The sequence below is a fragment of the Fusarium musae genome, chromosome 1, assembly GCF_019915245.1.
Source record: "Fusarium musae strain F31 chromosome 1, whole genome shotgun sequence".
Taxonomy (NCBI): domain Eukaryota; kingdom Fungi; phylum Ascomycota; class Sordariomycetes; order Hypocreales; family Nectriaceae; genus Fusarium; species Fusarium musae.
In genome coordinates this window covers 3801597-3816245 of record NC_058387.1, presented here as the reverse complement: position 1 = coordinate 3816245, position 14649 = coordinate 3801597, and the positions used below count along the sequence as shown (strand labels likewise).

Here is a 14649-nt window from a genome sequence, read left to right as displayed (position 1 = left end):
TGTGACGAGCAGTATTTCATTGGCGGGAACGCCACATCCACCTAGCCACAGCTTCAGCCACAGTCAGTAACAACCTAAGCTTGTCGCCAAGGTCAACGCGTTGTGCGGTAAAAGGCATGACACAACAGGAACTCTAGTAGAAAAGCTATATCGAATCATAGAATCACTATGGCAGACTCAAATGACGTCCCGATGTTGGACGGGCATGAAGAAATGTCCCATCTTCCAATTTCAGAAGATGAAGCCAAGATCCTCAAACTATATGATCGAATACAAGAGCTTCGGCTTGAAATCGCAATCATAAACGCGCAGAAGTCACATCGGCCAGGTCTGTTTCTCTCAGAGACAAGCTCACAGTGTATGCTGACGGTTCTTAGATGAAACTCCATCATTTACAGCCGAAGAAACAGAGAAAGCCCAATCAGAACTGATGGAGTCGAGAGCGCAGTATATCCTGAGAAATGAAGTAACAGAGGCTGTTATGACAGCGAACCCAATTCTCAGAGCCGTTCATGGCGGCCCAGAAGCAGCTCTTATTGAACGGTCCGTTTATCTGTTCGCACGCGTATGCGCTATCAACTAACATTTGCCAGTGAACTCTTGCCCTACATTGAGCATAGAGACAATACCTCTATATCAGTTGCCACACAGGCCGCTGAAACGAACAAGGTGCTAAGCGTGTTGACAAATGTACAGAGTAATACGCTGCGCAAGACTCGAGAGAACGTCACTTTGGCGGCTGAGATGCTTGAGTTAGCAGAACAAGTCAAGCTGAAGAAGAGAGTGCCTCCGAACTCAAAGATGATGCAAGAGCAGGAGGAACTCGAGGCGGACGTCAAGGCAAGCAAACAGAGATGGAGAGTGATGAAGGGCGTAGCTAGCGGTATAATAGTTGGCAGTGGCATTGATTGGGTGCATGATGACGAACTACAAGATGTTGTACTTGATCCCGAGGAGGAGGAATGATGATAATACAGAAAATCAACTCTATACAGGCTCAAAAAGCTCACTGCTTTTTCGAAGGCACTTCGCTTCAAGGTGACCAGATCCAGGAGGTACTCTATGATTCGGCCATGCATCGAGGAAATCGACCCTCGTCCCGTCCCGTCGGGAAAGAAAAGATACGTATCTCCGTTGTTGGATCCCGTCGTGGAGACGATACGTGATCTGGCAGACAAGCAAGAGCTGAGAAATCTAAACGACAGGACAGAGTCATAGTTCATTACTAGCGATGCGCGATCACGGCTGTCCCTGGAACAACATGCAGGTGCCAGGTTCAAGCCTCTCATCTCGACCTCATCCTCGTCTCCAACTTCATCAATTCGCCAGTCTGTCGGATCGAGTGATTCTCAAGACTCCACCACGAGCTCCCGATAAGGCTTAGCATATATAGAAGCTATGACCACCGGGAGATAAATGCACGTGCTATCTTGGCGATTTCGAGATGGAAAATGGATGAAGGTGAAAAACACAGGAAACGAAGGGAATGGGGGAGGGCAGCGTATCCCAAAAAAACGTGCCGACGAAATCACTCTGATGCCCTCCCTGAATTTGCCTTAATTTGGACCAGATCAGCGTGCCGCAAAGGGGCGTTTAATCACTAGCGTCGTCGCGTGTTGGGCAGTGACCAAGAAGCTCTGAATCTAAGGTTCGGATGCTTTCCAGTACACCGTCTGGTCTGATATAGAGATTGGAGAAAACAGGTACCTTGGATACATTAAAAGAGTACTTTGAAAAGAAAGATGTGTAGTTAATAAAAGTTGGAGTAATCATTTTGCTCTTCCCAGGTACCTAGTAATTACTGTTTCTCATACCTTTCTCCATTCGTTGACGGAAAGCTTCCTTGGTCTTGATTTTGCTCACCTTGGAGGAGGACACCTCGAACGCGGGTCCGATTTTACCGTTTCAAAGTTCGGGATAAACTAAGAGCAACGAGTCAGCAGACCACAGCTTGAAAAGCAGGTGGCAGGAAACTGAAAGGGGCGAGCAGCAAAAAACAGTCAAGAAGAGCGAGTGGAGAGGGACACAGAGAATGAATTTGGGCGGGGGGACGCTCAGCTCCCTGTTCTCAACTTTGGCGTGAGCCCAGAGTTGGCTCGGCGTCTAGGTACAGCACAGTATCAGCTGCCAGGAGGACTACATGACCACCCAAAGACAGGTGTGTCGCGTACCCGCTGTAAGTCTCTACTGGTACCTCTCCCATGGGCCACTTACGGCTTGCCTCTGCACCTTGTTTTGGTCCGGCGCGACCAAACAAGTTCGGCAAAGCCGTCTGCGCCGGGCGCTTTTGCTTGTCTCTGTCCTTCTGCCTGTGTCTGTCTGTTGCTACCCCAATTACACCATGGCTCCTCGCGCGACTCGAGGTACCCGCCATGCCTGCAGATGATGTATGCGTCATGAGGTATCCGGCGTCATGTCTATTTCTCGCTTGTCTTGGCCAGTGTGTACATTACTTTTTGCTGTTGCAATCTGACTGAGCAAAGGGACGGAGTATCAATATCCATTTTTAGTGTGTTATTCTAACTGATCACCAATGATGCACATATGATCGTAGTCGTCTCTTATCCGTAGATTTGGTTGAGCGAAAATTCCAGGTGATACACTGGCACAGCACCAATCCCTCTTTACGGAGCTAGGATCGTATGGTGTCCCTGCACAATCTATTGAGTAGTGTGGACCTCTGTAGTCTCTAACATGGCAACTTGTAGTCCGAGTTAGGTGACCTGAAGATCAAGGGGCACTACCTAGGGATCTGTGTTGGCAGTCAGCTTCAGCTGCGCTGAGCGTGGTATACTCGCGGAGGTTGGCAAGGAGAACAGTCGGAATATTATCTCCTTACCTTGGAGGGTAACAAGCAGAGGAACAATGGAAGGGATGGATGGATGTGAGGATGGATGCATAGAACCACAGCCCTGACAGGGTGCTCATCCACAAGTACCTATCCAAGAAAATTTCGTATGACAATACATGATCATTATATGGGGCCAAAGTACCGCACCCTTCGGTGGGTTTTAAGCTGCTCCAACTTTCAATGGGAGTGGTCTAGAACTGACGAAGGACATCCCCGCCATTGAACAACAAAGAGTTGTCTGGCTACCTGGTCACGTACATACGAAAAGTGAAATATCGAAGTTGAGGCTATGTGCAAAGAAGGTAACCATGGGGAAACAAGCCGTTTCGCGTGCTGTATCAACATGGTTTATCCCTTCCGGCTTTCAGCAGAGTCGCGCAAGTGATACCATTGTCTCAAGGTAGTGCCAAACCAAGTGCGATGTATACATGGATGATGTATGGTACGTGTGAGGCAGTAGTCTTGGGACAGGGGTTAAGGACAATGAAGTCGAACATGATAGCCCGAGATTTGTCTTTCGAATAGACGACAAGAGCGATCCCTCCCAAGGCCGGATGGTACACAAACTGGGAATAATAGAGACAAACCCGGAAACGGGCCATCACAGTCGGTTGGCTGGTCTGATGCTGTAACAGTGTACTCAGTGAATCCTCATGAGGCGTCAACTAGAACCATTTCCCACCATTACGGCTTTGTCTCCAATAGTATGCAATGCCAGAGTGCAACACCAATACTCCCTTTGTAGACTGATGTGCGAGTTTGGCTTCGCCAGGACAGCGCCGAACCTTGAGTTAGCAATGCATTTTATAGTGTATGAACCAACCTCGCGCCTTCGAATATCGCTTTATTGTACCATGATTGGAGAGCGCCACTTTTCTGGCGACAATCAAACAATGACATGCTGCAAGTAGTAGTACGGTTTTGGCTGTAGGTTGAACACTCCCCTCTTATTAGTCTCCCTCTCACCAACTTCTCAAGGAGGCTGAAGCTCAACTGATGTATCAACAGCCAACCCAACTTATACTCATTCTCTAACACTAGGACGGAAACAAAATGGGAGGAAGAACCGTGGCGCATTAGTGAGGAAGTAACAACACACCATGGCGAGATGAAGATGTTTGTAGTTTGTGTTTCTCATGCTTGTATGGATATAAAGTGCTTACTTGATATTCACTACGCCGAGAAAAGATATGCAACTTTACTAAGTGTAATTGCACTTGGCAACAACCGCCGAAGAACGAAAAAGGGTCCCAACAGGAGGAGGGTGTAAGTAGCGTTGTGCCGAGCCAGACTCCAAGTCCGGTTGATTGAGTGTGATGAAGCATAGCGGCCTCACAAATAGGGTGGAGGTGGACGGCATGGACGGAGACTACTGAGAGAAAGCCGAAAGAAAGAACGACTCGGCGGGGTGGAGGCAGGATCACGACACAGACACAGGGGAAGGCACCTAGGCAAAGTTACAGTAGGTATCACCCAGGAGAACGTGAACCCGCTGGATTGAGCCCGTTGACTGGGCAGGCACAGAGCAGAGTCAAAGTGTCCATTGGGTGTGGTTATTTTAGGAGTGATCAGAGTAAGAGGTAAGGTAAGAGGTACCGTAATCAAAGGCAGAGGGGCTTGCGAATGTCTCCTAAAGCAACAAGTATACTGTGCGAATTACCAAGGTCGTGCTGCGGTACAAGACCTTTGTACTGTACCTCGGCGCGGCGAGCTGCGTATGGCTTGTACCCGTACAGTACCAGACAATGACCGCCTGCTTACACGTTGGTGAGTGGTCAGAGGCAGGTGTTTCTGGGGAGCTTAGATGAGGGGGCGAGGACGGAGTCCTGGTCATTTCACCCCAGTAGCAGGCCCAGAGGCAGAAAATGGCCCAAGGCAGGTGCGGTACAGGTACAGACTACAGTCTACTGCGACAGTACTAGTGCAGCGCGCGGCGGGCAAGCTCCCAAGCACCGCAGAGAGCAATGGGCACCGCACCCATTTTTTTTCCCTTTCTTCCCAAGGAAGGGGGGCACCAAGAGCTCACCCAGGCCAGCCCACTGCATAACAGTCCAAGTGTGGTAGCTGGGCAGGTCGCGTTCCCTCCCCACGCACAATCACTCCCCCATAGTAAAAAGGCTGCCTTGGCCCTCCCCATACATTCTCTCTCCCTCTCTTTTCTCCCATACAATTCTCCCACCCAAAATCGCCTCTGTACTCAATACGCTTCTGTACGTCTTCGTGGTGAGTACTGTCCTATCCTCTCTATCATTCACCACAACATCACCATAAAATCAAAATTTTATGTCTTTTACTTTCTGGCGTTGCGCCTGCCTTGCGGCAAGTTTTTGATTGGACTTCGTTATCGATTCTTCTCGAGATGTTGCTCCAAACTGGGCTGCATCGCGTCTGTAGCGCATCATCTTCACCTCAAAACTTTGTCGCGCGACAGCTTTATAAGATAGCTAACGGAAGCGCATCATAGACTACCTCAACACCACAAATTACTTTTCCCCAAGTTCACCTCCCAGGTACGCGCAAACCCTCCACAAGCCTTTTTTTCCTTAAACGACGCGAATTTCGACGCGTTGGGAGGCGCAATTGCGTTTGCGCCTCGCCACCTTGTCCATCACCATCTCATACCAAGCTCAGCTCCAAGCTTCATGGAGCTACCCCTCATTATCACTGACCTCGCGCTCAACACGGCGGAGTCTCCATCACCTCCCTTGTCATTGTTTCTGTTGCACGCAACATCCATAAAGTCACCAACTTACACCCGTTTACAGAAAATCAATCAAAATGCCCAAGGCTGCTGCTGGTAAGCGCGGTAAGGCCGAGAAGACCAAGCGCGGCAAGAAGGGTGAGTCTTCACACATCCATGGGCTTTTCAATGTCCACATGCCTTGCTATGCACTGCATGCCCTATCACATTCCGCCCTGAACATAGCTAACCGACTTTAGACCCCAACGCCCCCAAGCGTGGCCTCTCCGCCTACATGTTCTTCGCCAACGAGCAGCGTGAGAACGTCCGTGAGGAGAACCCTGGTATCTCTTTCGGTCAAGTCGGCAAGCTCCTCGGTGAGCGATGGAAGGCTCTTAACGAGAAGCAACGTGCTCCTTATGAGGCCAAGGCTGCCGCTGACAAGAAGCGATACGAGGATGAGAAGCAGGCCTACAACGTAAGTGGATTCTAGAACCGCACTATAGCAGCAGCATACTAACGATGTCTGAAGGCCGACCAGGAGGAGGAAGAGTCTTCCTAGAAGGGAGATTATGAAGTCAAACCCAAGCGTCGCTCGGCGAAGAAATCTGAATCGGACTAGTCTCAGCACTTCAGCGCCGCGTAGCAGGTTATTCTGCTCGAGTGGACCTTCTTCTTTGTATTTCGGTCTCGGCGGTGTTGTATGATGGCACAGGAAGAGTGCCTTGTTTTTTTATTAAGGATTCCAAGGGTTTAAGGTCGTTCCACATGTTATTATGATCTAGATTGCGGCCCATCTCGGGCTGCGACCTCACAATGAGAACCTGATCACGAACTCTGGAGGAGTCCATGGGATGAGGAAACGAGATGCCTGTACAAGTAAGGGAGCTTCGGCATAAATAATCGAAATTATAAAACATCGCAATATCTGCCACAATCGTGTTCCATGTGCGAAAAATTCGGGGGAACCCCTATAATATACCTCAGACGATTACGGCACCAATGCGTTGGGAGAGATGAAGCTTGGGATGGCGTCAAGAATTGAAGCTGTTTGAGGCTGTTCGAGATTGAGCTTTTTACGTTATGGTTGATGTTTAACCCAATGCAAACTGGTGGAAAGTATGTATCGGGAGATGTTGAGGTGGAAATTTGATGTAAAGTACTACACTTTACAGCCGCAATACTCTAATGATTGGAGTTTAACAAAAATGCCATCAAATGTGAATGGGGCCATTCATGATTTATAGAGTGTGTGCAGTCTTATCGTGGATCAGTGTTGAAAGTGGCTTGTGTTGTGTGGCTAAGGTAAGTAGGTGGTACGTAGGTAGTGAGGCCACATCCAAGAAGCGCTGATACCCAACCTACCAGGTATATCCGTATACCTAAGGTACCTTACCTGTCTGCCATGGAACTCTCGAATTGGGCCGAGAGAGGACTCATCCAACCATCCAGAAAGCCTCACCTTCCTTACACCCACCAACTCTGTTCGTACTCAGCATCATCTATCAGAGGAACCACGTTGCCGAGAATGACCACTCGCATCGTGTAGCTAGCTCAGTCAGGCCATGTAAGTTGTAATGCTTACAGTAGGTCCTCAACCACAAAGGCGAGAGGAACGGATATACCTCATGGGGGCTTTTGTTCCTCTACCGCTCGCGGTATTCTCAATGAGTTCGCAAGTCGTAGAATGAAAGCGTGCAACATCGTGCAAACCATCGCGAGAATGTTTTCTTATCCTGAACCCGCCGAGCCTCATCGCCGGGATCCCCCACGACCGTTGAAGTGGAGTACCTGGCAATGTTGGATGAGCACGAGGTCATGCTAGGCCAGACCAGGTCGAAAAGGGACCTGTAACCCCAGCACAACCACCGTTTCAAGCGCTTCGAAGGCACTTCCTCATTTTCTCTATCCCCAGCATCATCAGATTTCTCCACACAAGAGTCCACATCCCGCGGACGCACGTCAAGAGTCGCCGTCGTAGCAACACGTCGCTCCTGGACTGCCAGTGGATAATTCGGTTCAGTTGACCTCAGTTACTCTGGCTCTCCTCCTCTAGGAATGGTCATCTTGACTCGACTGGTCAATGGTGCGAGTGCCCACCCAATCCTAATCTAGCTCAATTGTTGCCCCGAATCTCCTCATGCATTGGCCTGGCGTCATGTTGAAGCACGCTTGCTATCGTGGCAGCGCCTGAGAAGTTGGCCCAGGCCGGAGTGCGAGTGTCGAGCTGCCATACACACACCCAATGCCTCGCTCGTCAACACATTGGTTTCCTCTCGTTGGTGTATCTGTCTCGATGAAACCCAAGCTGATTGATATGCCGCTGCAAAATTCGGAGAATGCGGGCGGCATCTGACCATCAGGTGGTCCAAAGCCCCGGATGCTGTGGCCTTAGCTGAGTCCAGAGCAGAAATACAACCTCAAGAGCCTCCCCGTCATTACGTGCATCGACCTGATGGGCTCACTCAAGGCTCAGTGCGAGAACCGTGCACCAACCACGTCAGGGAAGGCATTATGTATGGTTAGACTGGTGCGGGTGCACCTCTTCATGGTGTTGAACGAGTTGCGCGGATCGGATCACACGTTATCGACGGCCTGCAGATCGGCCGTCCCCTCCTCTTCTATTATTAACCAGATACCCTCTCTCGATTCTTGAATCTATTCTTGATTTCTCGTCTAATTCACTCTCCTATAATTGACCCCGACGTCGGTTGTCTACATCATCTATCAAGTTATCAAGCCATTCTGAAGAATCTCGATTGATACCCCGCCACTCTTCATATTCTCCTAGTCTCTCACCGCATGCAGTAGCCTCGACCGTCTAATTCTATCATCACAGCGATTGTCAAGGGTGTCACGCGGATAGAGACAACTTGGAAAGGATATCAAATCAACAGTGGCCCACCTCGTTATGTAATGAAATAGACACCCTCTTCTGATACGCCTTTTGCCTCTCGTGATGGAGATGGTTTTAGGTGGCCAACTTGAGCTACACCTGCTCCAAGGTTGTTGCTTGGAGGCAGAAAGGGCAGACCGTGTTGCAGTTCAACTCTTGGGCCTTCGCAATGCCTTGGGCGAGGGCACCCATACTCATTTGTTGTTGACTATGGAGGAAGTCAGCATCTCGGGTCAAATACTCCGTGAACTGGCTGAGTACTCCAAAGTTCATTTCTCTCGGGTTCCGGTCGTGCTCGACTATCTCGAAATTATTCTCCCTTGCCTATCAAGATCCCTACGAGATATCACGACCTATTACGAAGACAGAACTCTCACCAAGGAGAATCGTTGGCGGAAGATGTACCACTCGATGACCCAAGAAGCTGGGGGCCTTTCACTACCACAGCGTTTTATTCTTTACAATCGTTTTCTGTCCCTGTTACGGGAATTGCTATTGAGGTTAGTTGCCAATACTCATTGAACACCCGTAAGAGCCCATAACTCACCGTTGCTAAGATCGCCAAATTTTGACTTCAATGCTATGGAATGCACTCGATTGCAGTTGATGCAACTCAGGGAAGCCAGAGGCATTCGTAAGTAGGAGCCTGGCCATACGAAGCCAAGACTAACATAAAAAGCCCCTCCCCCTATTCGCCTTGATTCAACAATTCGCCCCGATTCTATGCTAGATGATGATTCAGGCATCGCGAATGTTAGTACTTATTGCCAAAAGATAAATTATAATCACTTCTGACTATGGTCATAGAATATCCATTGGGCTGAGAAAATCTTCTCTTTACCGCTTCCCTCCCGGACTCCGCTTAAACATCAGCAGTCGTAAGTCCAGTGTGAAAACGATCAATCACTTTACTTCCTAACAAGATAATTAGGTCCAAAGCATATGGCCCACACGCTCCCTGGAGCCAGGTGCGCATGCCAAGTGATGCAAGAATCCTTTTCATTCGGTAGGTCCAGGATATCAATAATACACGAGCGTTGTGCTTACGATGCAAGTTCTTTCAATGAGCGCCAGATAACCCTGATAGTATATCAGAGTGGTCGAGACAGATGCCCATATTTACTCTTGCGAACGTTCCACATGGGAACTCCATGGTTTTCGCTTCGTGGCGCACACGAACTATGTGTCGAACGCAATGGCAGCAGTCTTCAGTTCTGGCGATGGAGTTCCAGTGAACACTGCCCCAAGATGTGGGCCAATCTTTGCTTCATGACGTGGGAAGGTAAGTTGCTACTTGCAAGTACGAATGGCAAATTTGGTTGCTAATGCGTTCTAGAATTGGTGCTCGTGTACTGCTGCTTTTTGTCTTTCAAGACGCGCAATAGTCTTACAGTACAGGTTGCAAATGAAGATCTCGCTCTTTGGGGTGAACGAAAACTGTTCCAAGCGTAAGCATTGCCCCTGATTATCCTTCACGCAGCCATACTCATGGTAATAGTCGAATCCTGGACGACGGCTTCATGCATTCTCTTATTGTATATGAGGACTATGTGACAAAGGGTGTTCGTCTCCACGCTGCAGTCTGGGACGGCGACCTACGCCAATGTCCTGTCTGGACAGCTTTCAGTAAGCCTGCTGCAAGTCCCGAGTTGTCTCATTGGATGTGGACTAACTATTGTCCTCCAGTCACACATCAGTCAGCCTCCCCTAAATGGATAAAGAGAGTCAGCAAGACCAGAGTCCGACTTGCTGACATTCAACTCTACGTCTTCTGCCAGGAATACCGGCAGCAAAACCAACGAATCAACCGTGCAGGAGCTTTCGAGATCCGATTCGTGAGTGAAGAAGGTTCGTTGTCCTTCCTCGTGATAAAACACCATCTAACAATACATAATCAGCGGCCAAGCGTTTCAAAGAGCTCTTCTCTCCTGCGCTCATCGATGACAGCACCGCCACAGAGTCGACACAGACTTAAGCCACCAACAGTGTCTTCGCCGTACGACACAAACTCGGCACTTATAATTTCTCCTGTGAATAGTTGTTCTCCCCTCGTTCCATTGCATGTAGCCTTTCACTTTGATCCATGTTTTTTTCTAGCGACGGCGTCCCACGAGAGAAATAACGGTATGAAGATTTACGAATGACGAGTTCCCTATTTTTAATAATATAGTTCAAGTCGAGGGTCACAGATTGTACGATACATCACAGCCATTTGAGAGTTCGAAGGCCCTACTCAGGTTTCCATATAACGATATCAAGAATGTTTTCATGTCGTGGCATTAACTCATGTTACTGTGCCCCTATTCCTCAGCACACATCCACAGTTTTCCAATTGTTTAGTTACTAGTCTCAAGAACGCTCAGTTTGTCAGCATTGTACGCGATAGCAATTTCAGAAACTCAGAATTATCTTGTGTTTGCATCCACCTCTTGTGTTCCCCAATTTCAACACCCATCATGGCGCATCTTGTTTAGGTCTTTACGTCAGGCTCGTCACGGCCGACGTGCTCCTTGAACTTGAGAAGCTCTGTGGCAAACTTGACCTCCTCCTTGAGGAAGTCTTGGGCGTCCAGTTCGTACTTGGAGGGATCGTCGGTGTGCTGCTCAATGTACAAGCGAATGGTGGCTCCAGATGAACCAGTGCCGGAGAGTCGAACAACAATTCGGCTACCGGACGAGAAGCCGGCATATAGACCCTGCTTGGAAGCGACAGAGCCGTCGAGATCGGTATAAGAGAAGTTGCCAGCCTTTGTAACCTTGCGACCTGGAATAAGTCAGCATATATTGCCAGCCGGGATGACGAAATCACTCACCCTCAATGGTGCTGCCCACAAAGTTGGAGTCATTGACAAGCTTCTCTAGCTCGCCAACAACCTTGTTGGCGCCCTCTGAATCGACATCCTCGTAGTCATAGCGGGTGAAGAAAGTACGACCGTACTTGCCCCAGAATTCCTTCTGGATCTCCTTGATTGATGGGGTGACGCTGGGGTTTTGGACACCAACACCGGCGATGATGTTGAGCCAAGCGATAACAGCCCATAGACCATCCTTCTCACGGATGTGATCACTACCAGTACCGAAACTCTCCTCACCGCAGATGGAAAGCTTCTTGGCGTCGAAGAGAGCGCAGAAAAACTTCCAGCCTGTGGGCACCTCGTAGCAGTCGAGACCCTGAGCCTTGGCAACGAGATCGACGGCACCACTGGTAGGCATGGAACGAGCGAGACCATTGACGCCGTTCTTCTTGAAATAGGGAATCAGGTTGGAGTGGTGGGAGATGATAGCCAGGGAATCACCAGGAGAAACAAAGGCATTGGCGCCATAAATCATGTTTCGGTCACCATCACCATCGGAAGCGGCACCAAAGGGAATGTTGTTCTTGTCGACAACCTCGACCAGAGAGTGGGCGTATGTGAGGTTAGGATCGGGATGGCCACCGTTGAAGTCGGGGCTGGGGACACAGTTCTGGATGGCGTTGCTCAAACCAAGCTCCTCCTCGAAGATGGCCTTTCCGTAAGGACCGGTAACACCGTGGAGACCATCGAATAGGACCTTGAAGTCGGGGTGCGTAGAAAAGAACTTCTTAATCAGGTCAAAGTCGAAGATGTCCTTGAGCATAGCAACGTAGTCGGCGGTGCTGTCGATAATCTCGACCTCAAGGTCACCATATGTCTGAGTGCCAACGGTGGAGATGTCGACATCGGGAATATCGGCAATCTTGTATGAAGTCAAAGTCTTGGAGAACTCAAAGATCTTGTTGGTAACGGATTCGGGAGCGGGGCCACCATTAGCGAGGTTGTACTTGATACCAAAGTCGTTCTTGGGACCTGTTGGTTGTTAGATGTCGATTTGGGAGAGTAGAATGGACAGTGAACTCACCACCAGGGTTGTGGCTAGCAGTCAGAAGGATACCTCCGGTAGCCTTGCGCAGACGGATGACATGACTGGCAGCAGGGGTGGAAAGAATGCCATTCTGGCCGATGACGAGCTTCTTGACACCGTAGGCGGCACCAATCTTGGCAATAAGCTGGATAACCTCAGGGTTCCAGTATCGGCCGTCGCCACCGATAACAAGAAAAGAGCCTATCAATTGATCAGATCATGGCTCGTGCTGCAGAGCAATTGGCTTCATACCCTCAACTCCTTCGGGAATAGAAAGCAGGATGCTGGTGATGAAGGCCTCGCTGTAGTGAGGCTGCTGAAAGACGGTGACCTTTTTGCGAAGGCCGGAGCTATCGACATGAGTCAGTGGAGGTTCTACCAAATGATAACACTGAGGCTCTGAGGTTGGAGTAAAAGAGAAATAAGCAATTCCTCTTCGGCAGCTCCCGGGCAGTGGGGGAACACAACAGGGAGGATCGTCAAGGTCTGGACATACGTTCCGGGCTTCTGGTCCTGGAAGGGCTTAAACTCAACGGTTTGGACGCCCATGACTGCTTGATATCAGCGGTGTATCAATGAACCAAGCTGTAGGGGAGAGAAGACAGATAAGAAGCTATGATTTCGAGGAGAATTGTTGAGGAGGATACAAAGAGGAGAAGGAACCAGGAGACAGCGGTAGGCGACTGAGACAAAAAGAGGGGAGCTTGAGGGAGCTCTGTGGTGGGGTTCGATGAGATGATATCACTCAAGCTAATGGAGGGGCCAATCAATTAGCACTGTACATGTTGGGCACAGCTTGGTGCCGTAGGCACAGTCCACTACAGTGTGCTTCGTTTCGTTGGGAGACAGCATTCTCACGTAAATAAATATGAGATCGGTTCCCATGATGGAAACTCAGAACACAATATGACCGGGGGAGAAGAACCAAGATCAAAACTCTAGAATAAGTTATTGGTGACCCATTGGGGTACTCAAATGTTAGACACACTTTTAAAAAAGAGCGTTTGATCTGTCAGTTATGAACTCGAGTATTGCTATGATCGTGTCATGGAGGAGTGCACAGCTGAAGAGTTCAATCATGACACCTCGAAAACTCACGTCGGCATGAGGAGCATTGACCAGTCGATAACCCCCACCCACCTTTTCCCATGAAAGGCTGCTTACGATGAAGCCCTTATTTTCCTTTGTTAGGTTTGTTCTTGGCAGGCACAACATCAAACGTCGGCCTAAAGATGACCTCCCTATAGTATCGAGCCTCCTCAATGCTCTCCAGAATGTCATCCCTCGCCTTGTGCAGACCCTTCTTATTGGGAACCTTATTCACAATCCTCTTGGCTGCCCAGCGTCTTGCGGCCTCCTTGATAGAACTCACGTCAAGAATTCTGTGATGCAGATGTCTCATGACCCGCTTGTAGGGTTCACGTCGCAGAAACGCCCTATCGCAATGCACACTGTTACCCGCAAGAAGACCACGTTTGCGCTCAGGGATGAATCGTGTTATGTACTCATACAGAGCGTCTGCGGCTTGCTCCGGAGTAGTTGTGGATTCGAGAACAGCAGCGGTGAGGCCAGAGTCTGCGTGTGTCTTTGTACACCATTCGTCCATCTGGTCAAGACGGGACTGGGGGAAGTGGATGATGGCGTGGAACCCATCGTCATCAAGAATCTCGAGGTTTCCTGTGGTGATAATACAGTAGATCTCAATGATTTCGTCGTTGTCTTGATCAAGGCCAGTCATCTGTCGACGATGTGAGTTGATGCCCCTTGTACTACGTAGCAGTACATACCTCGCAGTCAATCCAGACAAGAGGATCATCGCTGGCGCTCTTAGGCTGGCTATCAGCCTGTATTCCTGCTACTGTCGACATTGTTGTGAGTTTTGATGGCTGCAATGTAACGTTGATGTTTGAATCCGGCTTTTCTCATGAGATCAGTACTCGAGTAGTGGGGTATGATCCATTCCGAGCCCGTTAAGCTTCCAGTTAGTGCATACCTACAGTTAATCAATGCGCTGGAACGTTGCGTGTATTAATGAGCTCTACCTCATTGGCCATCATGGCCAACCTCAACCACACGATATACGAAAACAATTCCACACAGACACAACTTTCAGCCTCAACTGAGAATGGGTATTACAGCATAATACGTCCTTTTATTTGTGGTTATTCAGCAGACATCCTCAATACGACAACAGCTCTCCAATTGTGCTGCCTGCGAGGCATCGGCCAATTATATCGGATGTCTGGCTTCTTCATTTAATCCCCCTCAAGGCAGATACTTAAATTTACCATCTTTGAACACATATAAACAAATATTCTCGTATCTTCATACTTTCACTGCT

At 49.1% G+C, this 14649-nt stretch overlaps 5 protein-coding genes across 5 annotated transcripts; 3 read left to right on the top strand and 2 right to left on the bottom strand.

The window, feature by feature from the left end:
* Positions 1-168: 168 nt before the first annotated feature.
* Positions 169-966, top strand: J7337_001153 (uncharacterized protein; the record flags this gene model as incomplete). The annotated part of the gene is made up of 3 exons (XM_044818897.1): positions 169-328; positions 378-543; positions 594-966. The coding sequence occupies 3 exons, from the start codon at positions 169-171 to the stop codon at positions 964-966; spliced, it is 699 nt and encodes a 232-aa protein (XP_044686599.1).
* A 4663-nt stretch (positions 967-5629) lies between these two features.
* NHP6 (Non-histone chromosomal protein 6) lies at positions 5630-6093 on the top strand (the record flags this gene model as incomplete). Its single annotated transcript, XM_044818896.1, has 3 exons — positions 5630-5690; positions 5792-6009; positions 6064-6093. The coding sequence occupies 3 exons, from the start codon at positions 5630-5632 to the stop codon at positions 6091-6093; spliced, it is 309 nt and encodes a 102-aa protein (XP_044686598.1).
* A 3474-nt stretch (positions 6094-9567) lies between these two features.
* Positions 9568-10402, top strand: J7337_001151 (uncharacterized protein; the record flags this gene model as incomplete). The annotated part of the gene is made up of 4 exons (XM_044818895.1): positions 9568-9709; positions 9764-9875; positions 9926-10275; positions 10326-10402. 4 exons carry the CDS (start codon positions 9568-9570, stop codon positions 10400-10402), a joined length of 681 nt encoding a protein of 226 aa, XP_044686597.1.
* Positions 10403-10897: 495 nt separating this feature from the next.
* Positions 10898-12857, bottom strand: J7337_001150 (uncharacterized protein; the record flags this gene model as incomplete). Its single annotated transcript, XM_044818894.1, has 5 exons — positions 10898-11190; positions 11240-12253; positions 12306-12509; positions 12561-12658; positions 12805-12857. The coding sequence occupies 5 exons, from the start codon at positions 12855-12857 to the stop codon at positions 10898-10900; spliced, it is 1662 nt and encodes a 553-aa protein (XP_044686596.1).
* A 625-nt stretch (positions 12858-13482) lies between these two features.
* On the bottom strand, positions 13483-14176 carry J7337_001149 (uncharacterized protein; the record flags this gene model as incomplete). Its single annotated transcript, XM_044818893.1, has 2 exons — positions 13483-14046; positions 14096-14176. The coding sequence occupies 2 exons, from the start codon at positions 14174-14176 to the stop codon at positions 13483-13485; spliced, it is 645 nt and encodes a 214-aa protein (XP_044686595.1).
* Between the last annotated feature and the right edge of the window lie 473 nt (positions 14177-14649).